The sequence below is a fragment of the Triturus cristatus genome, chromosome 4_1 (assembly GCF_964204655.1).
Source record: "Triturus cristatus chromosome 4_1, aTriCri1.1, whole genome shotgun sequence".
In the NCBI taxonomy this organism is placed as follows: domain Eukaryota; kingdom Metazoa; phylum Chordata; class Amphibia; order Caudata; family Salamandridae; genus Triturus; species Triturus cristatus.
In genome coordinates this window covers 1,093,284,414-1,093,299,107 of record NC_140585.1, presented here as the reverse complement: position 1 = coordinate 1,093,299,107, position 14,694 = coordinate 1,093,284,414, and the positions used below count along the sequence as shown (strand labels likewise).

The 14,694-nt window shown below is 42.4% G+C and overlaps 1 protein-coding gene across 1 annotated transcript in view; it reads right to left on the bottom strand.

The window, feature by feature from the left end:
• LOC146856068 (uncharacterized) overlaps positions 1-14,694 on the bottom strand; it is an 87,380-nt gene that overhangs the window by 33,855 nt on the left and 38,831 nt on the right. The window contains exons 3-4 of the mRNA XM_085654084.1: positions 11,829-12,007; positions 9,472-9,602 (exon numbers count right to left, since the gene is read on the bottom strand). Coding sequence (XP_085510210.1) covers positions 9,472-9,602; positions 11,829-12,007 — 310 coding nt within the window. The remainder of the gene's footprint in view (positions 1-9,471; positions 9,603-11,828; positions 12,008-14,694) is intronic.

The window sequence follows — 14,694 nt, the reverse complement described above, 5'->3', positions numbered from 1 at the left end:
GCCTCTTCCCAACGCGAAAGGTGCCGACACTCTGCCATTCACCACTACCTGAGCCAACGGATCCTCATACAGTAACTTTACCCAACCGATAAACCCGGGGCCAAAACCAAATTTCGCGAGCGCCGCCCAAAGATACGGCCATTCTAAAGTATCGAACGCCATTGTGGCATCCAAGGACGCCAAAACGGCCGGTTCAGGTATGTACGCTGCTCTGGCGAGCACTCCATGAAGACGCCTCAGGTTCAGAGCCGTATTACGATGAGGTATGAAACCGGACTGGTCTGGATGGATCAAGTCGCCAACGACCCTAACCAGACGATTAGCTAAAACGTTAGCCAGAATTTTGGGCTCAGCATTTAACAATGAGATGGGCCTGTAAGAAATACACCGATCCCGCGGCTTCCCCTCCTTGTGAAATTGATATCTTTCTTAAGAGATACATGGATGGACTGAGACACCCTTTATTGACATTATAATACTCCTTAATACATGGCCTCAATTTCCCTCTTATATATTGGGTCCAGCAGAAGAATAGGGTTTAAGCATGGTCTTCCTCTACTTGCTGACTTAAGGCTCATGTTTAAGTTAATAACTTTATGTGTGTGGGTGGGCACTGAGATTATTCCCGTCCTTGCCAAATGGGCTGAAGGTAGCAAAGTCTTTCTGGGAAAGATAGCCAATCCTTGAGAAATATCGATGTACTTGATAAAACAGAAAATATCTTTAATGCTCAATAGTGCTCCTGTCAAATATCTCTTGGTCCTTTAGAGAATTTTTAAGTTTCTTAGAGAATTCATTAGTTTGGTTTCCCCCCGTATTTGATTTATCCACAATTCTCATCCAACACTAAGTTCAAATGCCTGTTGGGAAGATATAACTTTCTGCAAAATTAGACGGGTTCCATATGAAGTCAAGGAGAAAAGCATTGTGTCCTGCACTGGGGGAGTAGACGTTTGCCAGGAGTTCTCACTGAGGCCCTTATCCTTAGAAACCTACCAACTTTATCTTTTTGCTATCGTTTTTGATGAAATAGAGCTCTTTATGTATAAAGGTAGGAATGCTATTATTTTAAGAATTTACTGAGGATGAATGTGCAAAAGGGTATTATTGCCTATGTCTTGTTCTCACCTGGTTTTTTCAAGTCAATGTGTCTGATAAAGGCATATCATTTCAGGTTATTGATCCAGAAAGTATTTCCACATTGGCAGACTATTGGTTGGTGAGTTAAGACCTTTCAAAGAAACAATCTTAACCACATTATTCTTTCTGTAGAAGGCTTTTATGAGATGGACCCTGGGAAAGCAATGGACTACTCCATCACCCTTTACCAGTATACATACTGAAGAGTAAAGAAAAGCTGACATCTCCAATAAGAAGTTGGAGGCCCCCCCCCCCGATTAATTGTCCTAAATTCAAGACGTTCCTCAACACTAACACACCAATATAAAAGCGACAAAATAAATGAAGATCATGATAGCAAACAGAAGTGGGAGAGACTCTTCCCTTGTGGAGTCATCAAGGAATTAAAAACTCTACTTTTGTGAGCCAGATAGTGGAAAAGCAAAACGCACATACATTCCATTCTGCCAGTTTTTTAAATAAAAAATAAATACATGTGCTATCATCTTGGTACTGATCATCTATGCGACAGGATTGGCCACCCCCAAAACCTGTTGTTACTGTCATTGTCCCCAAACAGAACTCCATCCGCACTGCAGGAAGACCAAATCAGGTACATCAAAATGATATGTGATGCACTTGAGACTTTGATCACATTAATCAATCTTGTATTGTGATCACTAAATCTCAATTTTTTCCCCTTTTGCCTCATACCTTCTCTGGATGCTAGTCTTGACCCAAGCTTCTCCTATTATCAAGAGGCCATTTCCTGATAAAGTACCTTTAATTGTTGCTTCCTCTGAAGCAACGTCCTCTTGTAGCGTAATATGCAGAGGTTTACTGCTTCTTCTCTGTCCACAAAGTGATCACATTTATTGTCCTTTTCAAAAGAGATCCAAAAGGGAATGTCCACTGAGAGCAAATGCCATTGCTTCTAGGTTTGTCAATAATTGGCTTGAATAATAGTCTACTTTGGTGGAAAGCTGTGGTCATATCCTGGAACAGCTGGCATGAGTACTCCTGAAAAGTAATATTCATAGAATATGTTGGCCGTAGATACATATGCTTAGCATACTCCTGCCATCTATTGTTGGGCTCAGACGTCTCCAAATTGTTTTTCTTTGAAAAAGACTTCTGAGTTACGAGGTGAAATGACTGTCTTATAGTCTGTCATCGACCCCTTTTTTAGATTATTTTTCTCAACCATCAGGTTCGGATGTCTATCTCGGAGCTCAGGGATCGAAGCTTTGATGTGGTCACCAGCGGCCGTTTCAGTTACCGATTCATCACCCTTCGCCGGACATCTGCAAATAACAGCCAACTACTGGCTTTCTGACTGTCTTCTTTCCGCCCGCCCAGACTTGGCCTGGATTCGACTTCAGCTGCCACATTTTCCCCACCATTTTCCTTCACTCGATGCATGAGGAGTGATGGAAAAGACTCCTTTCAACTTCTGCCCCAAGTGCCATGCTAAATATTCCGGGCAAAATCACCATCAGATCTGCAACGTCTGCCTGTCTCTAGAACATGCCAAAATGTTGTATAAAGTATGCTTGGCCTTCCGCTCCAAGAAAACACTGGCAGCAGGGAGAGTAGCGCTGGACCTCTAGCACAATGCAGGCACACTGAACTGAAGTTGCACCAGGTATCTTCGGGGACCAGCCACAAACCCTCTATGCGGAGGATGACATCAAGGAGAAGGCAGAAGCCCAAGGCCCACCGATGAACGTTCCAATCCTTCTCACTAGCGGTGGGGAAGGTTCTGAATCCGACTACAACCCTGAAGCCATGTGAGTACTGTGGTGAAAGCCTTGCAATCACACATAAAGACACATACTCCCGGAGCCCCACAACCCTGGGGCCATGAAGGTACCAAGCACAAGGCAAAGGAGCAGAGAGTTGTCCCTCCGCTGAAACAATCTTCAAAAGTCACCGGAAAAACACAGGAAGGTTAGTAACAGAACCACCTCTCCCCCTACAGACACACTACGGAAGAGGAAAAAGACTTTTGAGGAGGAAATCATTTGGGCCTCAACCACAAAAGCCCCCACATAAAAAGCGTAAGGATAGGGGTACCAGCCCCGTCCAGTTTCCACTACAACTTCCACCTCCTCTCCCTCCTACTCACCCGCTACCTATAATCTCTCTTCCATCACCTATTCTCCCTCCACTGCCAGTACCTGCTGCACCCCCAGCTCTTCCAACTTCCACACAACACTTTCATCATGCCCACCCACTAAGGTCACTCAGTATATTTTTGGTAGGGGAGCACAGTAGAGGGGATAATTTTGTTATCTATGACACACCATACTTACCCGACCCGCAGGGCGACACCGACAATATACATTAACCATGGGATGACTATGACGCTGACCTGCAAGGGGATACAGACCCTGATCCATACCCTTCAAAACCGTCCCCACCTGACAACAGCAATACTTACCACAACATACTGTGCAGTGCAGCACAGTATCATAAAGTCGACATGCATGCTCTGGAGGATGAGGAAAATATCCTTGTTGAAACACTATACAAAACTCAAAGCACAGTACAGTGTTTACCAATGCTAAAAGGCATGCTTAAACCCACCACAGAGACTTTTAAGTAACCCATAAAATCAAGGGCTCTAACACCACAGGTTGGTAAGAAATACAAACCATCAACATTTGACCCCACTTACATCAAAGGGCATGTTCCTCCTGATTCTCTAGTGGTGCACACAACCAGAAAATGGAGCTGGGAATACCTCTCCTGCTGACAAGTAAAGCAAAAAATATGATGCTGTGGGTAAGTGTGTGGCAGCACAGGCAGTAAACCACCTTCGGATCACCAATTATGTAGGCCTCCTCTCCAAGTGCAACAAGACAAAATGCAATGAGATGTAGGAATTGCTCTAACACCTTCCTGACCAATACAAAAAAGAGGCTCAGAATTGGTAGAGGAGTGGAGGGTCATATCCAATGCAACAATTCAATGTGCTTTAGATGCAGCAGACACCAGCGCAAGAGAGGTTAACACCAACATTAACATTAGGCACCATGCTTGGCTAAGATTATCAGGCTTTAATCCTGATGTCCAGCAATACCTTCTCAACTTACTATTTGATAGGGAGCACCTACTTGATCCACAAATAGACGAAATGCTGGAAAAAATCAAGGAGGACACCAACACCGCTAAAGCCATAGGCGGCCTTCAATGCTATCAGCAGGGGGGTTGCTTTTGGAGGGCCCAATACAGAGAGGCATTAAAAACTACCACCTCCACGGACACAGCCACCTCTCACCTAGCAATCGCAGTACACTCGAGGAGCATACTATAAAACATAATACGCAGGTGGAGATCATAGATCCACTTCCAAGGGGACCACTTCCACTAAGCAGTGACTCTGTCTGCATCACGCCGCACTCAAAACCAGTAGGGAGACGAATACAGGACTACCACGCAGACTGGGTACAAATTACATCAGATCAGTGGGTCCTTCCAATAATAAAATATGGATATTGTCTCGAACTCACATCTCCCCCACCCAATATCCCACCTCAAGCACAAGCAATGTCAAGGGAACATCTAACAGTGCTGTAAGAGGAAGTTAAGGTCTTCTTCAAAAGAGGGCCTTAGCGCCAGTCTCAAAGCAACACCAGGGTCACAGGGTATACTCACTGTATTTTCTCATTCCAAAGAAAGATTCCACATTAAGGCTTATACTAGACCTTAGGCCACTCAACAAGTACATCCTGTCGATGCTCTTCCACATGGTAAAGCTCCAAGAGGTCATACCTCTATTGCAGAAAGGAGACTTCATGACAGCCATAGACTTCAAAGACGCCTACTTTCACATACCAATACACCCATTGACGCTACCCATGCTTTCAAGTAAGTGGCCAACATTATCAAAAGAGTTGCCATTAGGAGAACTACTGCACCAAGACTATTCACAAAATGGCTCACTGTAGTAGCAGCTCATGACAGAAGGGGGGCACACATGTGTTCCCATACCTAGACGATTGGCTGTTCACGACACTCAGAAGGTAATCAACCTTCTACACAAGCTGGGCTTCAGGCTCAATACACAAAATCCCACCTATAACCTTTACAAGTGCAGCTGTTCCTTGGTGCAACCCTAGACTCTATCACAGTAAAAGCTTATCCCAGTCCTGCAACAGCACAATAGGTCCAGCTTGCATTGCCTCTTTTAAAATCACATCGTCACATCACGGTCAAAACAATGGTAAGCCTTTTAGGTATGATGGCCTCATGTAGCTCCATAGTACCACACGCGTGACTGTCTATGCGCCCCCTACAACAATGCCTCCAATCTCACAATGGTCTAAGGCGGAGAGGCACCTACAAAATCTAGTGTTGGGAGGGAAGCGACCCATCGCTCTCTGCAGTGGTGGAAGAGCAACAGTCTGTTTCAGGGTTGGACCTTCAAAGCTCCTGTTTCGCAAGTGGACATTATGACAGACGCATCCTCACATGGTTGAGGGGGCACATACGCAAGATCTCCCAGTAAGCAGCTAGTGGTGCCCAATGCAAAACTATCTACACAGCAATCATCTAGAAATTCATGGGATTCAATTATCTCAAAGCTTTTCAACAATATCACAAAGTGGTTCGAGTCTGCACCGACAACTTGGCCGCCATGTACTAAATTCTGAAACAAGGAGGCACACACTCCATACAGCTCTCTCCCATAGCTGAGCGCACTATGGTGCAGGGGTGCCTGTGTTGGCGCTAGCCAGCTTAATTTAGCACCAGAGCAGGGGGAAACGAAGGGCTGCACCATATTCTACTAAATATGGTGCAGCCCTGTGTTTCTAAAATGAAGAAACGTGTTGTTTACCTTTTTGGCTTAAGGACACACTTTGCCACTTTCTTATCAATATGCCCCACTATATTCTAGTTATGCCCAGGAATTCTACAAAACACCTCTACCACTAGATTCTGGGAAAGGAAAGTTTCCAGGTCACATCACTGAGCTTTAAAGGATGTGAAGGAGATTTTCTCTTGTAAAAGCAGCATAGCCAGATTTTTTCGGGGACATCTCTCAGAGATCCTAGAGCCAATGCAAAATGCTAAAGAAACAAAAATAGTGTACCAAGTATGTGGAACAGCTCTCCCTCTCTGAGATCAGTTCTCAATTTGCAAATGCTTAAACAAGTCAAAAGGCTAAAGAACATTTCCATTGTGACTACTATCACTAAACACTAGTTGCAACCACTGAACTGTTTAAAAGGCTCGACCTAAAAATAAAAGTATGCTGTTTTACAGTCGTTACATCAGCCTGTAGGGCAAGTGAGCCCCAAGTGCCACGTGGAGGTGCCCCACACACAGTCTTCCATAACTTCTTGTTTTTACTGATCATTATTCCAAATAAATAAGTTAATAACTTTGTCTGCAAAGCATCTGGGAGCTTTCATAGGCCACTATGGTAGACCACACTCATTCAAGCACTTCTGAATATTTTAATCAGTACAGTCATGTTAACAGGGTCACCCTATTTATAAATAAAGATGACACACTAGATTTTGGTATGCATAGTGCAGTCAATGCAACTGCTCCCTGCTAGGAAATTCACAAGTCTTGTACAACAAACAGTGTTAGCTTATTTTCAGCTTACGTGCTTGTCGACTAAAAGTTCAGTGCTTTGTCATGGTAGTCACTTTAGGGATGGGAAAGCTTAAAAGCATCCAACTCAAGTCAGTATTCGACTTAGATGGACCACTATCATTCTTACTAAGAAGGTCTTTAAACCAAGCCTACAAATGCCTGATGAGACTCATTGTTGGTGAATATCATATTGACCTGACTTACACTTCTGAAGCCTACTGCTTCAAATCGGGTCAAGCCAGCTTGAACCATAGGCACACAATGGGTCAAACTTGCTCTCTCCAGTTTGAGCCTCAGGAATCTATCTGTTCGATCAGCCTTGAATTTGCTTGGGTTTGAAGCTCTGTAATGATTCCTGCTCTCCTTTTTTTACATTTTGTTAAATTTGCATACATAATATGAAGAGTGGAAGGGAGGGAAAGAGACAGAGTTAATATGGAGTAGAAACTAGTTTGTCTCTATTTTAACATCTCCTTAATACATTAATATTGGGGCAATGGTCAAATAAATGACAAACATTTTCAGTTGAATATAAATCACCATCACTTAAGGCTCACTGAATGAAATTGAATAAAGGCAAATATTCACCAATAAGGTGAATGTTTAAATAAAATAAAGATTATTTGGGGTAATTAAGAGGACAGGAAGGGATTTCTCAGCAGGACATGAAGAATATTTTATCTATGAGGTCAGAACAATCTGAGAAGGTGTCTCATTGACAGAGTAAAGGTTTTTCCTTACCTACGTTGGCACAGGTGTGCAATGGTTTTTGAACTGCAAGTACTTTCTGGCCATTATGTAGCTTCCTGTGATCTTTACCTATTTAAGGCGACATTGGATACTGTGCAGGGCGTTGCAATACAGCCACTTTGTTGCTAGCCCTTGATGGCCGCTCTGGATGGTTCCTGTGAGGCGGAAAATCCAACTTTGCAGGGAGTATAGGGAGAACCTGACCCAAATTTCCCAGCAGGTATTTCAGTTCGAAAAATGTGCTTGAGGTTTGGTTTTGGCTGCCGCAGCAGGCAAGCTTCAATCCACATTTTTTTACCTCACAGGAAGAAGAATACAATGACTGCTGGGCTAGAAAAAAATGCTTCCACCTTCCTCCTCTACTCCCTCTACATCTTCTCACTCCCTCCACACCACACCCACAGGCCCACTCATAAATGAGAGAAGGTGGTACATTTATGAGGTAAAACCTCATGGAATGATGAATTCTGTGTGGTTTTACAATTAGAAAAATCGATCCCACACAGTAATTCCCCATTGCAGGAGGTCTACTCATAGCTACCCAGTAGTGGGGTATATTATCAGTTTAGAAGGGTACAATCGCAGGCTATTTTATTGTGGCCCCAGTACCGGGCGAATCAGAATCGGGGCCTTTGTCATCTTGCTTATGTGCTCATAATCTACAGAGACATATTTGTTTCAAAAACTGATTGAGTTCAATTCATGCAACCATTTTAATGCATAAGTACAGGGCTGTCAGATTCATCGATGTCATATTCTGTGCGTGGACACATTAAAAGAGTGTTTTACTTGACCAGAAGATGTGTAAATGTTTTGGATCAAGGATATGTAGAGAAAGATCCGTGTGAATTTGGTTGGGAAAATATCGATAGGGTGCTAAAACCTATGAAATTTTAAAGCCTCTACCCACAGAGCTTACACGTACATGTACTTACAAAAGCTGTGCTATAAAAAAATGTAACTGTCAATATGATCTTTACAAATGTTAAACATTCTGCAAATGCACCACGAGTGACTGCCGAAACAAATAAAGTGAACTATGAAAATGTGTCTAAAACAGGAGTGATAAACATTATTATTTTTTCATATTCAGATCATAAACATTGCTTGGTGTATACATTAACGGATTTAAAACCATTATTATTTGTTTCATTTTTATACATGTCTCTTCTTCCTCTATTATAGCCGGAATTTTCCATGGGTTGCTATGAGGAGTTATTTTCTGTCTCTATAAGACTACTTGATCCCCAAAACCTATGTTTTGACACCAAAATGAAGTATATAGTTCTCATGGTTCCCGAAATATTCCATCATCACTAAAACACATCTGCCATTTTAAAAAATATTGTCCAGAAAAATTTGGCCTGGATCAGCAATGTCTACCCAATCTTAATTACATCTCTAATGATTTTTTTATGGAGGTATACCAGGGGGCCGGGATTATAATTAGGCAGCTTGCTTTGTGTGACCCTCCGCAGTTGGTTATGAAAACAGGGATGGTGACAGCAGACCCCCCAACACAATGTTTACATTCCCAAACAGAAAACATGTGTTTTTAAAACAAGTTGTACTCCTTTGAAGTGGCAGGTGCTACTTTACGAACAAAATGTTTTCCAAAATGTTTCTCGTCTGGGAAGACATCTGGGACAGCTTGCTGGGGCCCTGTTGACCTTTGTCTGCTTCCTGTGAGTCACACAGGGACACTTTCACCTCCACAAAGCACAACTGGGTAGAAGTTGGTGCTCTATAAACGCCCAATCCATACTTTTCTGTGTCATATATTGTGGTTACAAAGTATTATGCATAAAAAGCTATCATCAACCTGCGTATAGAATTCCATTTCATACAGAAGTCACTTTTTTTTTTAATAGAGTTTTATATATCGCGCGAACTTGACCCGAATCGGGTATCAGAGCGCTTTACATAGCACCAGTTATGTTACATGAGGACACACATGAATATGACAGGGTTTTTGTGAATACATAAGCTTACCTCCCATGACCAGCAATCAGGTCTAAGTCATCAAATGGATGTAGGTACTTCATGCCCTGTTCTTTGACATATTGATCCACTGCTTCTTTTAAGCATTCAGGTGGCAGAATTTCTACATCCACACCATAATTCTACAAGGACAACATACATTACTGTTCAGGTTCTTATTCAACATCCACCAATTACATTTTTTCTCTTAAGCTGGCAGAACCAAGATCCTAGGAAATCCAAGCGAAAGTAAATGTTTATGGTGGTAAACACTGTTAAAAATATTCATTTTGTGAATATAAAGTGGTGCATGAAGCCAAATAAGACAATCTGATGAACAATTTGACAGCATACTGCTGCATCTCCATTGTCTGGATGGATACAGACAATACAATAGACCAGCCTTCAAGAGATTTGTTGCATTCTTTAGTGTTATTATACATCCTCTGCTTGTCATCTATTTTGCTGTTTTCTCTGCTCTCCTGAAATGGAAATAACATTAGGGACAGAGCTTGATCCTCCCATTTGCTACTGGCTAGACTGGATGCAAAATGCTAATTCTGTCCCTTGGCAGAGGCAGCAGTCATAGTAACCAACCAAGTTACTTGAAATACATTCAGCTCTGAACTCTTCTCTAAGAAGTTAATCCAGATTCCTTCTTATTTCCTAAGGCCCAGGAGTGGATGTTTGTGACGCAGGTGTGTGGGTGAACGATTCAAAAGGGATTAGTGAGCATGTTTCTGGTGGAGGGATGGGTCAAAAACAATACTGCTTGTGGTGTACATTTCTCTCTTGTGGGGTTCACTAGCGGTTAATGTTCTCTGTTTCCTTTTTGCACACGTAAGTTACATAGCTGCTAATAGAACCTGTGATATAACGTTTACACGCACACAACCAACCCTCCATCTACCCTACCTGTTGTAACAGGTGCGTTAAGTTTTCTCTTTTTACTGGAGTAGTTCATATGTATTCACCCTCTGAGCCATGTCACCATGAATTGGCAGGAGTAGATTATAGCACTGTGACACAACTGTACACTGAACACATTGGGCCTAATTACAACTGGACCATTATATCGCGAAGCCTGCACAAACAGATGCTTGAGCAGGGATTGCAATTATAATTGGTGTGAGGGATATTGCACCCTTCAATACATTTCGGCATTTTAAACCTAATGAAATTAAACAGGGTAAACAGGCCAGGTATTATCCTAGACATACAAACTCCATGTGTTATTCCCCTAAAGGTCAGAATAGGCCAGGCTTCTCCAGCAAGTAGCTTGTGACTTACTGATAGCTCTCCAGCAACCTGTAAGTAGCTCTTCTGTGTGCAGCCCAACCTACTAAATTAGAAGCTTTTGCTTGGTTAAACTTATATTTGTAAAATAAAATCAAGAGTTTGTATTCAAGACGAAAATGTGTGTATTTTCAGAACTCCTAAGCTCATGTTTGGAGGAATATGGCTTAATTAAAAAAATATATTGAAAGCGGATATTTGAGTGATAAATCGTGCTGCACTGGGCAGCCATATTATTATTACCATAGACTTGGTGCCAGGGGCATTGAGTTAAGTGTTATCCCTTTAAAGGCATTCGAAACTGACAAAACCTTTTCACACGGCAAGTTGCTACTAACATAGACTTGTCTGGCGCGGCAACTAGTCAAACACTAATAATCAATGGCAGCAGGAGCATTACCCCGCTGCTCAAAAGGAAAAATAAAATAATAATAACCTATCGTTATTATCATTTTATTATTCCTATTGCAGTCAGTGGCAGGGCAAGGTTGGTCACAGCATGGGAGGAGTGGTTTGCACTCCGTAAGTGAGCATGACTTTTTGACCGGCCCGCTTGGGCGGGATAAACAGTCATGCGCACTTTGCATGTTCCCCACCAGGCTGAATTACAGAGCCTGGTGAGGAACATGCACAGGCTCCCTGTCCCCATCTGAGCGCCTAACCACGGTGCTCAGACCAATCACAACGCTGCATTGCAGCATTGTGATTGGCTCAGAGGAGCCTGTGTGCCCGGATGCTTCCTGCTGCCGGCCAGGGACTGGAGACAGGAAGAAGGAAGAGGACAGAGGAGAGGCGGCGGACAGCTGTTCAGGTAAGTCCTTTTTTCTCTTTTTTCGCCCCCCTCAACTCCCCTCCCTTCCACCCCACCACCCCCGTCCGGTAGCAGTCGCTACTGCTAATAATATTAGTAGCTCCTTATCATTTTCATTGAACATAAGTAGATCTTGTTACAGAAAAGATTGGAGACCCGTGACCAGAGAAGTGGCTAATTCAATATTTGGTTTCCACTTGCTAGAAAAAGCACAGGGCCAGGCACAGCATTTTCTAAATTGTGAGAAAATGATAAATCTTACTGAAATTACGTCAGCTCTTGAAGCTGGGGCTGTATTTGCCATCAAGACTCTTCCCTTGTGTCCATACCAGTTTATCGCATATGCAAAGGAGCGCCCATAGTTTCCAGCAGACATTGTGATAAACGGTCCCTGCTGTGCACGAGCAAACTGGCTGGCCACTCCTCTGATCTTAAAAGAACCTGTCGGTAAATAAACAAAATAGAGTGTTTGTTTTTCTGAAAATATTTACTATATATAATTTCATCATCCAAATATTCTGTGTTATGCATTTTGGTCACCCTTCAACGGCTTGAAGATAGCTTTAAAAAATGTTTTTAAATGCTGTATAGCAACGGTAGGGAAAACAATTAACTGCACCCAATGAAAGCTGTGAGCTAATTTTTTTGCAAGTGGCCTTTCTTGCATAGATAAACAGGAGATTTATAGTATTATGGGTAGGCAACATTAAGTATCATAAAGTGCAGAAGTCAGTTCTCCAGTTTCTGTGTTTAAAATGTGATGAGATAATGAGTGTGTAGAGGAATATATTGTGGATTGTTTTTTTGGCAGCTTAGAAAGTCATCGTCGCACAACCATTGACAGAAGTAAGAGAAATGAAGCCCAGGTTTCGATGAAAACTGTGTCCGAGGTTTACAAAGACTTTGCGTTGGATTTGTGTTACTTTTGTAACGAAGACCCGACGCAAAGCATGGAATTGGGATTTACAATCTAATGCAAATTACGATTTGTGTTGGATTGCAACCAAATATAGCAACACAGCTAAATGCGCTGCCTTGCATTACTTTGTGTCAATGGGGTGTTCCATAGATGGTGGAGTCAATTCGTTGTTGTATTAATGGTGCATGGGTGTGCCCATGTAACCACCCATGGGGTTTGATGCAAATCGAGGTCTACAAAGAATTGTAGACAGGGATTTGCGCCCTGAGGCAGGCATTATTTCTTCTTTGCATGTGTGCTGAATTGTACAGTATACAGCCATGGAGGAAAATGCCTTAAAGTATAGTTTTGGTACATGACGTGAACCCTTCCTGCACAAAAACTATGTTCACCACAGTGTCATAAGTGCGCCACCACAGGGAGCGAGCAAAATAGTGACACATCTTAGTAGATATGGAGCTGTTCTGCTTTCTCCCGTTCACACAACAACTCGCTGCGCTGTGTGACTTCTTTGTAAATTAGGCCCTAGTTTTACCTCTGCAGGAAGTTGGAGTTAACTTTTCTTCAGTCTTCAGCTAGTCATTTGAGCTAAAAGAAATATGACCCTGAGATCAGTCAAATCCGGTCAAAGCACACTCAGAATGCGGCAAGAAATGCAATGCAGAAAGTCTAGAAAGTCAGCTGTGGTGAAAGCCAAAAAGGCAACATTGGGAATCGTGATCTCAAATGAACAAGCAAAAATTTTAAAAAGGCAAATGTTTCTTATGAGTCACTCATTTCATTTCAGGTTGGTGTACATGGCTACAGGAATTGACCTGGACACAATGCCAAGATGTTTGTTTTCTTTAGTGGTGGACATAGGAGGATGGAGCCAGGGCTGCTTAGCAAAGTTCCACAAGTTCTTAGTTCTTGACCATGGATTGTAAAAGCAGGCAAGGTGACATCAGCGGAAGGAACAACACCACCTAGAATCCTTTCCAATCGACAGCTAAAAACAAGAAGGGACAAGGAGGACTGGAGAAAGTCAGATGCTGTCCATGTCCGCAAAACAGGAAAGGGAAGGCTGGCATCCGCAGCTCTATCAGTCAGACATGACCAGTGTTCATGGCTGGTCATAGGAGTTTCGCCACACTACGGGAAGCAATGATCTGCTTAAATGTATGCAAATGTATCCCATATAAATAGTTTGAAAATTTAGCATGGACATAGCAATCTTGGACTTTCGATGGACAACTCTGCATTTTTGCTGTGCATATATGATAGACGTCTCTTTCAGGCGTATAACAGCAGTACCTATGGCACTACCGCCTGCATGTATAATAGAAAACATAATGGAAATACCTTCAGCATACACAATGGCACTCCTGAGGCACATGAAAGCAGCACATTTCAGCACATTTACATGACTGCACTATTCTCTTGCATAAGTATAATGGTGCCCTAATATTCTTGGAACTGTGGTCTGGCAAACAAAAAACAACCTACTGTACTCTCCGTTTGTGTGCAAATGTCACACCATTTGGTGGGTTGCTCGAATCCTTTGTGATGTGTTTCTCATTGATTCTTCAAAACCTGCTAATTTTCGATTAATATATTTGCAAACCTTTGTTTGGGAACTATACTGTAGGAAAGAGGAATATTATGTGGTGTGGGGGTTAGGCCTCACCATGTAATAATATCACGATACAGATGGTCCTTGGATTCACTCTAATGAATCTTTAGCTCAGTCCTGGTAGTGTGGCAAAGAGCAGTCAGGCTTTATTAGAGGAACATGTGTTAAGTATTTCAGAACACCAACATGGATGATAAGTAATTGACATGACTCAAGAGACATCCAACACAAATTTATAAAAATAGAGTGCATTTTTATCTAATTTAGACACCAAAACAAAATGAATAACAGACATATGACCGGAGTTATAGATTTTTGAAGAAATATAAAATCAGTGCAGTGAAAATTTAACATTGCCGTCAAAGGGAAAAACCAATAGTGACAATCGGTCACTTGCAGGTCGAGTTTCATTGAGCTCTTGCAGGGTAAAGGTGATGCGGGTAAAGGCGCTGAACAGAGCCACAGGAGTACTGCTTTTACAGCTGAAACTGTCCTGCGGGGGAAAAAGATGCATAAACACAACAGGGCCGCTGCTGATGTTGGATGAATGTCAGATTTAGTTCCCTCTAGGTGCAGTGTTGAATGGCGACCAATATG